Source organism: Ipomoea nil, unplaced genomic scaffold (assembly GCF_001879475.1).
Source record: "Ipomoea nil cultivar Tokyo-kokei standard unplaced genomic scaffold, Asagao_1.1 scaffold0202, whole genome shotgun sequence".
In the NCBI taxonomy this organism is placed as follows: Eukaryota; Viridiplantae; Streptophyta; class Magnoliopsida; order Solanales; family Convolvulaceae; genus Ipomoea; species Ipomoea nil.
The window spans coordinates 667218-680315 of NW_017616630.1; the positions used below are offsets into that span (position 1 = coordinate 667218).

At 44.2% G+C, this 13098-nt stretch overlaps 2 protein-coding genes across 2 annotated transcripts; both read right to left on the bottom strand.

Moving 5' to 3' along the window:
* Window positions 1-868: 868 nt before the first annotated feature.
* Window positions 869-1819, bottom strand: LOC109190114. Its single transcript, XM_019340579.1, has 3 exons — window positions 1660-1819; window positions 1418-1563; window positions 869-1204 (listed from the first exon to the last, which is right to left on the bottom strand). Exons 1-3 carry the CDS (start codon window positions 1817-1819, stop codon window positions 869-871), a joined length of 642 nt encoding a protein of 213 aa, XP_019196124.1.
* Window positions 1820-10155: 8336 nt separating this feature from the next.
* On the bottom strand, window positions 10156-12000 carry LOC109190130 (protein FAR1-RELATED SEQUENCE 5-like). Its single transcript, XM_019340580.1, has 2 exons — window positions 11888-12000; window positions 10156-11446 (listed from the first exon to the last, which is right to left on the bottom strand). The coding sequence occupies exons 1-2, from the start codon at window positions 11998-12000 to the stop codon at window positions 10156-10158; spliced, it is 1404 nt and encodes a 467-aa protein (XP_019196125.1).
* Window positions 12001-13098: the final 1098 nt, after the last annotated feature.

Here is a 13098-nt window from a genome sequence, read left to right on the forward strand (position 1 = left end):
TTAATTAAAGCGCCAAATATTAGGATTCAGCGGGAATAAATGCGAAGTTACTAAAATACCCTTACCATCACCGGAAGTTGGCCATCCAAGTCACCGGAGGACTAAAATGGTTAAAATTTTGATAGTCGGGGGATTAGATTAAAGAAATCAAAATGAATAGGACTGAATTGGTGAAATTGACATAGTCGAGGGACCATTTTGGTAATTTGCTCTATGCAGATTTAACAACACATCCACACATATGACACATAATATTGCAAGCGACATGTTTAGCATTTAAAGCATCCTGGGTTGGAAGGAACAAAAAACCTTTACCTTCGGCGGGATCTTTAAATTCCAGATATGTCCCCATGGCCGTTCACCATGGAACTCTCCTAGCAACAACTTATAGCAGGATTTTAAAGTGTACATCCCCTTCGAATCCTAGTGCCACACCCATGAGTCGGATCTTTGACGCATGCTGATTGAGATTTTAAGAATTTTGTGCACGTCATTGGCTTCAAAAATGTCGTTGACACAATCAATATCCCAGGTAGAGCCGTCCTCATTCATCAGCAAAGAAACCCGAGCAGATGCGATGGAGTCGTGTAATATAGTCTGAACATATGGCTCAGAATCTGTTGGCAACCATGGATCCAGACCAATCTTTGTGTCTTTGCCATCTCCTATACGCCTCCTACACCATTCTTGATCACACATTGAACCTCCAACAACCCACTCCATATAAACGATGGATTGCTACCCAAACTAGCCTGAAAATAAGTCCCCCTAGGATAGTAGCGAGCTATGTAAACCCGAGCCACCAAAGACTCCGGATTAGTAACCAATCTCCAGGCTTGTTTACCCAAGAATGCTATGTTAACCTCCCTTAGCTTCCTGAAGCCCAAGCACCAAACTTGTTCGGTCCACGTAATCCTTCCCACGATTTCCATTTAATCCCCCTTACTTGTCCTGCACTATCCGTCCACCAATACTCATTCATTATGGTTTCAATTTCCTTGCATAGACCGATTGGTAGTAGGAAAACCATCATTACATATGATGGCATAGGCTGAATTACAGTCTTCAAAAGAACTTCTCTGCCTGCGCGAGACAAAAATCTGGCATTCCAACTTTGAACCTTTGCCAAAGGAAGGCCTAAATATCTTCCTGCAGTATCACCTTCATCCACGCCAAGAAGTACAACCACATCTTCTTTCACATGCTGCATGACATTGGAACTAAAGCAGGCAATGGGTTTTTCAAAGTTAATTTTCTGCCCAAATGGCACTGAATATGTATCAAGCACCCATTTCATTTGCACACTCTCCTCAACATTGGCACGCAATAAAATAAAGCAGTCGTCAGCGAATAGGAGGTGTGAAATCTACGGAGCTCCTCGTGCCACTACAACCCCATGCAAGAGACCATTATGTACCTGTCTGTCAATAAGGGCACTCAAGCCTTCAGCAACTAATAAGAAGAGATACAGAGATAGAGGATCCCCATGGCGAAAACCTCTACCCGGAACAATTGGCCCAAGCTGCTGATTTTCATGAAGTATGTGATACTTTACTGTGCTTACTGATTCAAACAGAATTCATATCAACTTGTTATCGAACCCCAATTTAGCCATCATTGCCGTAAGAAACCACCACTCAACGCGATCATACGCTTTACTCGTATGAACCTCCAAAGCAGCCATGCCTTCTCGACCTTGGGTTTTGCGTTTCAAATAATGGTGACCCTCGTAAGCCAACATGATGTTGTCGTTAATTAACCGACCGTGGACAAACGCACTTTGTGCTGCTGAGATCAAACCATCTAGGACCAATTTCATTCTATTAGCACAAACTTTGTGTAACACCCCCGATTTTAAGAAAATTTTAAAACATTTAAAACTTAAGTGATAAGGCAAATCTAACCATAATAATTAAAGTAACGCCGAAGCTAAAGTAAATAGTATTGGGGAGTTATGCCACATCTAAACTAAAACTTTAGATGCACAGGCCAATCTCAACATTACTTAATCCAAGAGTCAAACCATCCAACAAAGTCTAAACGTTCAAGGCTCACATGCCATACTATCTAAGCTAAGAGAGAGAGAGACTAGTCCAAGTAAAGACTTCATCTAGCGCACTCATCAACGAACTACTCTGTACCTTAAAGACATATGTATTACAACCGTTAGCGAATTTTGCTAAGTAACCCACTCAAACGCGTTGAGTACAATATATATATAATAACAATCGTATAGGAACCCATTGTTAGATAGGAACGTAAGAACTAATCTAAGTAGTTTATTTAAATTAATCCGCGGTGTATGTTTTATTATTTTTAAAATTGTGTTTTACGGTGGATTGGGTTTAATTTGAGCGGGTAAGGATAGTATGGTCATGTCATAGGCGCGTGAAGGGTTTTATTATTTTTTCCCTTTTATTTCGCATTGGAGAGTCCGTACAGCACAGAAGTTGGACAGCTCTACTGAGACGTTCGAAGCTCTCCAGAGAAGGTCGAGAAGGTCGAAGGTCTCCGTATTCCTCCACAGCGTCGCTGCTCCGATTGAAGTCCGTTTGTGATGGCTCGCACCGTGACTCGAAACCCTATGCGCCCACGGCCGGTGGCGAGGTCGGCCGCTGCTGCGTCGCCTGCGGTGGTTGGAGTCCCGGCTGAGATTGCCGGTACCGTGGGTCGGAACCCCAAACGTCCACGGCCGGCGGCCAAGTCGGCCGCTGTTCCAGGTCGGTTTTTGCCCCTTTTTTTTCAATGTTTTTTTTTATATATAAATTTCGGATATATGATTTGGGTCTTTGTTTGCATTGTTTTGATATATATGAGTTTTGGCTTCTTTGTTATTTGATTTTGGGGTTGTTGCTTTACCGGTGTAGTTTTTTTTTTTTTTTTTGGGTTTCGGGGGTTGGTTGGGTGGTTGTGCCGATGGGTGGGGTGGCAGTGGGGGGGGGGGGGGGCGGGTCTTGGTTGGGGGTGTTGGCTATACTGTGGTGTGTTGGTTGAGGGTTTTGGTTCGACTGTGGTGTGTTTTGGTGGGGCGGGGATGCCATTGATGAATGGTCTGCTCCTTGATTTTTTTTATTTTCTTTTTGTTGTTAATTGAAATGTAGAGGAGAGCCATGACCCACCATGAGGTAGTAAACTTCCTTTTCAAACAGCCCCCTGTAGTTTGTGTTTTAAAGAACTGAAAGTCATGCCTGCAAGACACATAGAAAGTAGAAGAAAATTAAACGGTTTTGAGTCCAATTAGATAAAACAATGTTAAATAACATATCACAGGGAGGTTCTTACATCATATATCTCTGTGGTTGTGTGCTGGCAGGTTTTGTTTATGTGTTTTTTGGGTGTGTGTATTTTAGTACTACTGTGGGTGCCCTTATGTTATGTTGGAGGTTGGCTGCTCCCGCTGTGTGCCTTTGTTGTCTCTGTTGTGTGCATTTATAGTAATACTGTATGGAATTTAGTCTATTACATTATTTGTCCTTGGTGTGCAGTGGTGTGTGTATTGTTAATGGATTTTGTAAGTGTGCCGGTGTGTTCTTACGTGTGTGCATTTAAGTGGTTGATTTGGGTGTGTGTATTTTAGTACTACCGTGGGTGCCCTTATGTTGTCTTAGAGGTTGGCTTCTCCCACTGTGTGGCTTGTGGTCTCTGTTGTGTGCATTTATAGTAATATTGTATGGAATTTAGTCGATTACATTAGTTGTCCTTGGTGTGCAGTGGTGGGTGTATTGTTAATGGATTTTGTAAGTGTGCCGGTGTGTTCTTACGTGTGTGCATTTCAATGGTTGATTTGGGTGTGTGTATTTTAGTACTACCGTGGGTGCCTTTATGTTGTCTTGGAGGTTGGCTGCTCCCGCTGTGTGCTTTTTTTGTCTCTGTTGTGTGCATTTATAGTAATACTGTATGGAATGTAGTCGATTAGATTATTTGTCCTTGGCATGTAGTGGTGGGTGTATTGTTAATGGATTTTGTAAGTGTGTCGGTGTGTTCTTACGTGTGTGCCTTCCAGTGTTTGATTTGGGTGTGTGTATTTTAGTACTATTGTGGGTGCCCTTGTGTTGTCTTGGAGGGTGGCTGCTCCCGCTCTGTGCCTTTGTGGTCTCTGTTGTGTGCATTTTGAGTTATACTGTATGGAATTTAGTCTATTAGATTATTTGTCCTTGGTGTGCAGTGGTTGGTGTAATGGTAATGCATTTAGTAAGTGTGCCGGTGTGTTCTTACGTGTGTGCCTTTCAGTGTTTGATATGGTGTATTTTGTTTTTCCCAGAGGAACAGCCTGAGGTTGAGGCACCTGTGCTGGAGGATGATGATGTTGATGTGTCGGAGTATGAGCTGACTCCAGCGGAGGCTGCTCGGTTCCCGAGTTTGAAGACTAGGTGCTCTGCATGCATACTTGTTAAGGCTCGTAGAAAGTTCTCACGCTGGCAGCGTAGCGCAGTGTGTGATTTGGGGTTTGGGAAGTTGTTAGAGTTGGAGGTTATGGAGACTCCTGGACGGATGGGTCGTTGGCTGCTGGAGAATTTCGACCACGGTACGATGTCCTTGCGTTTGGGGAATGGTGTGTCGGTGCCTATTCGTGAGGAGGATGTAGAGGCGACACTTGGACTTCCTAGAGGTTACATTACTATTACCAAGCGTGGAAACAATGATGTTAGTGACTTTTTGCTGCTTTGGAGGGCTGAGTTTGACACAACCACCCATGACATTACGGCTACCCGTATTGCATCAAGGATGGATGAGTTGCGTGGTGGGTGTGAGTGGTTTAAGCGCTATTTCACTGCTTTGATGGTGAGTACTTTGATACAGTGCATGCATAATGGTTATGCATACCAGATGATTGTAGATGATTATGAGGAGGTTGAGAAAATTGGTGATTTGAACTGGTGTAAGTTTGTCCTGGATAGTTTGGTTGAGACTCGCGCGGCGTGGTTGGTTAACACGAGGCAGCGGTTTGTTGGGCCCCTATTGTTTTTGACGGTAGTGTCTCCGTTTTGTTTCGTTTTGTTTATGTTTTTATTTTTGGGATGTAGGGTTTGATGTGTGTGCACGTGTGTTTCGTAGGTTTTCTATGTGGATCGTGTTTGTGGTGCCGCTCGCGCTGTTCCAAGAGCCGTTCCAGCCTTTTCAGGTTGGACAAGTCAGTTGTTGCGTGAGCGCGAGTTTGCAGAGATTAGGGGTGGTGGTTTTGGGGGGGGGGGGGGGGTTGTTCAGCCACGGTTTGTTGATCTTGGTGGTGTGGGGGCCTCGGATGGTGTCAATGTGGGGGTACTGAGTGGAGGTCAAGGTGGTGCATTGGATGGCCACCGTGAGCCAGAGATTAGCAAGGTAAGGCTATGTCGTCCATTTAATGCCTTTAAAGTTTTGTTTGCTTTTGTTGGCACACGACTGCCTTCTGAGTGGCTGCCTGTGTGCACCCACTAGGGGACGAGGGTGTACAAAGTGTTGGAAAGCAATGGTGGGCCTCTTTGGGTGTTTTATATATTATAGTTGCTGGTTAGTGCGTGGTTTATGTAGTTGTGTAAGTTGGTGTTCTACTTTTTGCAAACTTGTGGTTGACTGTTCTCTGTTTTTGTTTTATATTGGGGGTTGCAGCCTTTGGTTGTTTAGCTGATCGAGAATGCACAGGCTGCGGCCACATCTATGCTTCGGTTGATGCAGTTTTTACAAGAGGCTTATAGTGCTGGGTCTGATTTGCAGACAGACAGTTTGGTCCAGGTGTTAGATGCGTCGCGCGCGATGCTCAGTGTTGGTCATGCCGCTGGGGGGTCTACCATGCCTACTCAGCAGACTTCACAGTCGTTGTTCACGCCGTCTCAGGATGCGATTTGGGCTGACCCTGCGAATTTGTGTGCTCTCTAGGAGGTCGAGCGAGCGATCCAGTTGCGGAATGCTATGCATGATATTCCATCTTTTAGCTTGAGATTGACGCAGGATTTTCAGGTGCAGCAGGGGGCTGATGTTTTGGAGGTGGCCCATCAGTATGATTCAGGTGATGTGGTTGGTGGTTCTCCGCCTGGGTGTCCGTTGCGAGTCCCTGATGCTGCAGTAAGTATTGTCTACAAGCGTAGGAAAGCTAAGGGGTTGGGTTTGTAGGGTTGTGTACTGGGGCTTTGTTTTGTTATTGGTGGGATGTTTCTGTACTTGGTGAGCAGTCTCCTTGTACTGTTTTTTTGATGTGCTGCGGTAGTTGTATAGTGTTGATAACTTTTTGTTTTGTACTATGCACATGCAGCAAGGTATTGTATTTGGCTTTAGATGTTATATTTATTGTTTCGTATTAGTTATGCGCAATCTGGTCGTTGTGTTTTGATTTTAGATGACACTTGCATAGTGAGTGTAGTCTTGTGGTTTTAATTTTGGACTTTTTTCTTGCACATTTAGTACTGTTAATTTGTGGCGGGGTGTGTTTTGTCCCGTTTAGAATGCTTATGTGGTTGGTGCATGAATACGTTCTTATGCATATGCACAGGTGCACACACAGTTCTGTCAAAGTGCACAGGCCACACTGTGTCTGCTTTGCGTGCACTTGCGTAGTAACGTATGTGCACGTGCTTGTAGTTCTGAAAGTACACCTAAGTATTTATTTTTTTATTTTTTGTTCTTCAACCTGTGCGCAGCGCGTCAATGCATACTGCCGTTGTCACTGCGAATCCACCATCTAGAGGAGTTGTTGTGCCTGTAGATAGTGGAATTGTTGGCAGTGTGTGTTCAATGGCTTGTGATCTGCAAGTGCTTACCCCGGCAGCGGTATTTTTCTTTCTTATAATAGTTTTGTGCGTGCTATGTTTTCGTTGGTGGTGATTAATATTTGTATGTAGCAAATTATGCCGCGTGTTGGGGAGCGTTCGGTTCAAGAATGTGCGCCTCAGTTGGCTGCGCCGGTGAAGCCGCGACGCCCTCACGCGGTTGGGGGCTCAGCACAAGGTGGTGATGGTTTGATATCCAGATATTTGCCCAGCGTCCCTGATTCGCATGTGTTTTATGACTGGATCGTGGACAATCCCCGGGCTCACATGTAAGTTTTCCTCTTTCTGCTTTTGTTGGGTAACTGTTTGTGTGGTTGCTTATCATATGTGTGTGTTGTGTTTTTGTACCAGCCACGAGGAATTATTCAACTATAACGGGTGGGCAGCGACACGTGAGGATTTGTTGTCCTTGAAAATTGGATCCCAGTTGCGTGTGGCCGTAATTGATAGTTGGTCATGTATTTTGACCGTAAGGGAGTTGGCTCGGACGGATGGTGCTCCTTGCAGATTTTTTGCTTCGATTGAGATTATGGTACGTTCTCTTGTATTGTTGTTGTCTTGTTTTTAAAATATTGTGATATGTAGATAAATCTGGTTTGCGATTTTGTGTTGTGGTTATGTGTAGCTCAATACAGTAGTATCTCAGTCTCAGTCACGTGCATGTCGCCTTGATTGGTTCTCTCAGCGCATGGAGGCGGGTTTAAAGTTGTCTCCTTATGCGTCATGGCGCAGCATTAACATGGTATTTGTAATTGTTTGTCTGTTTTCTGTTGTGTGGTGTTGCATTAGTTCTTTGTGTGGTTTTGTGTCCGTGTGGGGGTTAGATTAATGTGTATGTCTGTCTTGTTTTTTGCTGTTTGTAGTCGTTATGGTTGTTAGCTAATTATTTTTGTCATGTGCAGTTCATTTTCCCCATTCTTCAGAGTGAGCACTATTATGTTATAAGTGTTAACATGGTTCGGAAACGCATTGACATAATCGACAATTCGTCGGCTAGTGGGACTAATGGGACAAAGTATGGGGGTACACCTGATGTGCTGGTATGTTATTGATTTCCCACTGCGTTTAGTTTTGGTTATGTTGTTTGTTGTTCGTTGCGGGCACTATTGTCCTACACTGTTTCCGACTGGTGTGTATACGCACACAGTTGCCTGTGGGGCACACAGTTGTGCACTGCAGTGCACACGGATACTTGAATGTGCTCACAGTGTTTCTTAGTCGGTTTCATTTCCCATCACCTGTGTTTTTAGGCATGCTGTTTGTTGTGTATTTTTTTTCCTGTGGCTTCCTAACGTTGTTGTGCCTTTGACAGAAAGATTTCTTGTCTGTGTTCCCTGATGACGTGGTTGACGAACAGTATGGGTATATTGTACGGAGAATTATCCCTAGGAGAATTCAGATGCGGTGGCGGGATGTGCATAACAAAGTGGACTGTGGAGTCTTTGCTATGCGGCACATGGAGTGTTTCTTGGGGCAGCCCGTTAATGCATGGGATTGTGGTCTGCACAAGGGGGATAGTGGTGTCCTTGATTTGCTGAGGGCAAGTTATAAGTGTCAAATTTTGACGGCCTAGTTGAACATGCACCATTCGAAAAACATTCGAAGTGCGGTTGAATATCGTGACGATGGGGGTGCAACATAGATTCGTGTGTAGCTAGTCCATTATCTATTTTACTTTGTTTGTCTGCTCGTGGTATTATGGACCTTATTTTTTGATTCATTTGGCACATTTTTCTCTGAATAAATGGTGGGGTGATGTTCGTTGGTGTTAGATTCCCAGTTTATACGCGGGCTAATTAATTCTTGAGTATAGTAATGCTTGTTACGCTGTTATTAATTCTTGGGTATAGGAATGCTTGGCGCCACGTGTTTGGGTCATATGTTCAGCGATGCACAGACACATACAAGTATGTGCTCACGCAATGTCTAGCTCGGCACACTCATAACTTCACATCTGCACACACCTGTATGCTATGCCTACATGATTGCACGTATATAGATATATGTTAAATCAGATTCGATGACCATTATTTTTACACAAATAGACTAATAAAGAATGAGGTGATTACTGTTACGCCATAGACTTGAATGGCACACACTGTCAGTCTCAGGTGCTCACTGTCACTGGGTGCTATTGTTGAAAAATGATGTTGGCCGTTGGTTATTCATACTCAATTTCCATAATACCGTTTGGTGAAACAATACTACACTCTGGTGTTGTTAGAAGGCACCCAGTATTGTGGTCGGGTGCACGGTAGCACCCCCGTACCCGGTTTGATGTGTGTGGCACATTCTGTTTACTAGGAGTGCACATTGCCATGTTCATCTCCTACTAAAAAAACCGCAGCTGGAACATTTTTCTTTTCACTGATTCATGATGTCACGTATATACATATGTGTTGAAACAAATTCGATGACAATTATTCGTCCAGAAGTAGACTACTATAGAATTAGGGGACAACTGTTATGCAGTAGTGCTGGATGGCACACACGTTCAGTCTCAGGTGCTCACTATCAACATATGGCCTCTTTTTATTAGTCTTTTTTTTTTTTTGGTTTTTTGGTCGCGGCTGGCAGTTGCGGCTATCCTTATGTTTGTATGCCTAGAGATTTTATCAACCCGGGGGGGCTTGGGTGGTGGTGGTGGTGGGTATGGTGAACTCACCTTGTTAGTTTGTTAGTATGTTTTGCGTAGAGTAATTCTTGGCGCCATGTAAATGGGTCGTATGTTCATAGGTGCACGGACACAAACATGTATGTGCTCACGCAATGTCCAGCTTGGCACACTCAGAACTTCACATATGCACACACCTGTATGCTATACCTTCTTCCACCACACAGTCCGCTATTATTGGTTGGCCGCGATTTACATCGCCACGTATGTATTGCTGAAAAATGATATTGGCGGTCGGGTATTCATACTCGATTGCAATAAAATCATTTGGGTGCAAAATACTGCACTCTAGTGTCGTTTGAAGGCACCCAGTACTGTGGATGGGTGCACAAGAGCACCGTGTACCCAGTATGAGGTGTGTGGCACACTCTGTTTGCTATGGGTGCACATTGGCATGTACATCTCCTACTTAAAGAGCAGGGTCTAAAGCACAGATTCATGATGTCACGTATATAGATATATGTAAAAACAAGTTTTGTGATAATTATTCGTACACAAATACACTTCTAAAGAATGATGTTAAAAAACTGTTATGCAGTAGGGCTAAATGGCACACACTGTCCATCGCAGGTGCTCACTATCAACATATGGCCTCTTTCCATTAGGCAGTTTTTTTTTTTTTTTTTTGGTTTTTTGGTCGCAGCTCGCAGTTGCAGCTATCATGGTGTCCGTACTTGTTGCAAGTCCTACATTTCCTTACATTCTTTCCAGCTACATCCGATGCGATCTCCTTTGCTGATTTCAATCGCTTTCCCGAACCTTTGTTCTTTGCAATGGCGGGGGGTGAACCAAAATGTTTGGTGATGAGGTTGACCCACAGAAGCTACGTATCATACCACTTTTCCTTGCTCTAGTTTCCATTTGCGGCATGCTTTCTGTTGTCTTTTCTCTATACTGTTTCAATATTTGTGCTAGCTCTGTTATTCGATCAGTGTTACCGTACGCGTTCCCAACACACTTGAAGAACTCATCGAATACGGTACCCATTCGTGTATCCCCACTAACAACTTCTGTAGGCTCGCCTAGTTCGGGGTTTGCATAAAGTTGTGCATATGGCCAACATGTACTGCGGGTCCATCGTGGAGTGATATATTGTCCTGGTATTCTTTCCAAACGTGCATCCTTAAACGCCAACAACACATGCCTACACTGTAGTCCAATCCTATTGAACATATTGCATGTGCAGTGTGTTGTCCGGGTGGTAGAATTGTATTCCACTGAGTACACCATCTTGTTTGTATCCTCTATTTCAAGTCTGATAGTGTTTCCTTCAATTGTTTTGTTAATGATTTGGGATGAGAAGCGTGCTTCGAGTATCTCTTTTTGGACATCATAGAACACAGCAATTGTATATGTTGTAGCAGCTTGACGCTCTAGCAATAAAGTTGTCTTCAACTCTGGGAATTTGTCCTCACAATCTGCGTTTAGCCTTGTTTGGGTGTGGCGTTGTTTGTCTATTGCTTTCTCAAACTTTATGAAGAAGTCCGTTAAAATTAGATGTGGGGAAGTGCAGCTATTGAAGACGTTGTTCTCTGACTCCGACCTTGAGGTTGTTTTCATTAAGCCACCCATGAACATGTCGTTAAAGAATGCTGGTATCCAATATTCACGTATCTCAAACAAGTGGGTAAACCATCTGTGGTCAACCAGTTCATGTTTTTCCATTACTGTTTGCCATGCTGCTTCAAACTCACTAATTGTTTGCGTCTCATTCCAGACCACACTGTTTAGGCTTCTTAAGAAATCTTCGTTCCTTGCTAATGTAGGCCCTACCTTTTCGCAAACCTTTGTCATGATGTGCCACATGCAGTATCTGTGGCGTGTTGTATCAAAAACACGCGATATTGCCACTCTCATTGCAGGATCTTGGTCGGTAACTGTGCACGCGGGTACTTTACCCATTGCCTTTTTGAAGTGTTTGAGCAGCCAGGTGTAGGAGTCCACATCTTCTTTGGCAATTAATCCCGCTGCGAATGTCACACTCTTCTTGTGGTGATCCACCCCGGTGAATGGCACAAACACCAGCTTGTACCTGTAGTCATCACATGGTGTATAAAAATTTAATGGTTAGTTACTAAGTGGGGGTGGGGACAACCACTATGCAAAAAAAGTGTGTTCATGCTGACCCGTAGGAAACTGATAGGCACAGCAGAACATTCTTATTCATGTACTGTGAGACGTAGTGCGTTATGGGCATTAGCTGTGTGCACCTGCCTTTAATGGTCAGGTGCACGAACGTTTATGGGCATATGTGCACACAGTACACACTCAAATGGTTGTAACAGCAAACGGATTCTGTCGCACTAGTTACCCTTTGGGGTTAAATGTAAATATAGAAGCATAGTAAGTTGAGTGGTTCACTAAGCCACCATGTTGTATGTCACAGTATGGCACGAACGTGCATTGCTTTGGTTTTTAGGTTTCCGCACAGTGTTAAACAGAAAGGCGTAGCAAAACTAGCTGGTTAGCTTACTGGGTCGCTGTGTGCACTTCTAGCCTCTGGGGGTGTGCACATCTGGCCCCGACTCTGTGCCCGATGGGGTCAGACTGAGTGCCCCACTCAGCAGGGTCATGCCCAGTCTCCATGGTCTATTGTAGTGCAGACAGCAATCACCCTAAATGGGAGTGCACCCCAAGTGGTCCTGCCACATTGGAGACCATTTGTGGTACCGGGGCAACCATTCGCACTAATTCTGTGCACTCACTTTGTAACATCATCCGTGAACATTGGTCTATGAGAGCATAAATGTAGGTGTAGGGTGTGGTATGTACCTGTTTGTACTGTATGTGGCGTCGAAGGACATAACATCGCCGAATAGTTTGAAACTATGGCGAGCTTGTGGGTCTGCCCAAAATATTCGACACAGTTAGTCAAACTCATCAACATCGTGGGCAAAATAGAAGTCGGTGGACACATCTTTCTTTGCCATGTACTTGTCAATCACTAATTGGGCATCTGCGCCTTCTATGTAAGCCATTATATCTCTTCTGTAATTCCCGAAGTCTGTTACTGTAGCTCCAACATTCTCAAACCCTCCAACCATCTCTTCATATAGTGTAAATGATTTGGTGTACCCGATATTTGCCTTGGCACAATTGATGATGAAGTTTTTATGCCCAAGGTCTAGCTTCCGGTTTGCCTTCATGAAGGGCCTAGAAACTGCAGTGCACAACAAGTGGGCGTGGCGCTCCTCAATTGCCGATACCTCATAACCATTTCCGTCCTTTACTCTCTTAAATATTATTTTAGCGTTGCACCCCACCCTATTCGTGACACGGCGCCTTTTAGTTGGGGCATTGTCTTCGGCTGATAGCACCCCTACCCCGTCCCCTTGGCCGGTAGGGAGTTTGAAGCCAGAACGTGAACACAACACATACTTCCACGTGATTTGCCCTTGCCAATCCCTTTTTTCGGAAGCGCGCCGCACATCAAACCCAGTAGTAGTGGCATAAGCTTTGTAGAACTCAATTCCTCCCTCCAAAGTAGTGAACACTTGTCCCTCAAAAGGCGTTTTGGCCGCTTCACACTGTGGGGTCCAGTACTTTGTTGATCCGGGGGAGATGTTCATCAAACACCCAGTTGGTTTCCCTGTTAAGCCGTCTTCACCTGTCAAGGGGTGCAAATTTGTTAGTTCAATATGTATTGGACATGTGTGGCACTCAGGTTATAACCAAAGTGCACGG

What these genes read in the sequence shown, in the direction of transcription:
- LOC109190114 (XM_019340579.1), bottom strand. Translation starts at nt 1,819, where the DNA reads ATGAAATTGGTCCTAGATGGTTTGATCTCAGCAGCACAAAGTGCGTTT. An exon ending in TGCTTTGGAGGTTCATACGA is followed by an intron (nt 1,564 to 1,659) that starts GTAAAGCGTATG and finishes TGTTTGAATCAG; the next exon opens with TAAGCACAGTAAAGTATCAC. An exon ending in GTGCCCTTATTGACAGACAG is followed by an intron (nt 1,205 to 1,417) that starts GTACATAATGGT and finishes AATGTCATGCAG; the next exon opens with CATGTGAAAGAAGATGTGGT.
- LOC109190130 (XM_019340580.1), bottom strand. Translation starts at nt 12,000, where the DNA reads ATGGAGACTGGGCATGACCCTGCTGAGTGGGGCACTCAGTCTGACCCC. An exon ending in GAAGTGCACACAGCGACCCA is followed by an intron (nt 11,447 to 11,887) that starts GTAAGCTAACCA and finishes TGATGACTACAG; the next exon opens with GTACAAGCTGGTGTTTGTGC.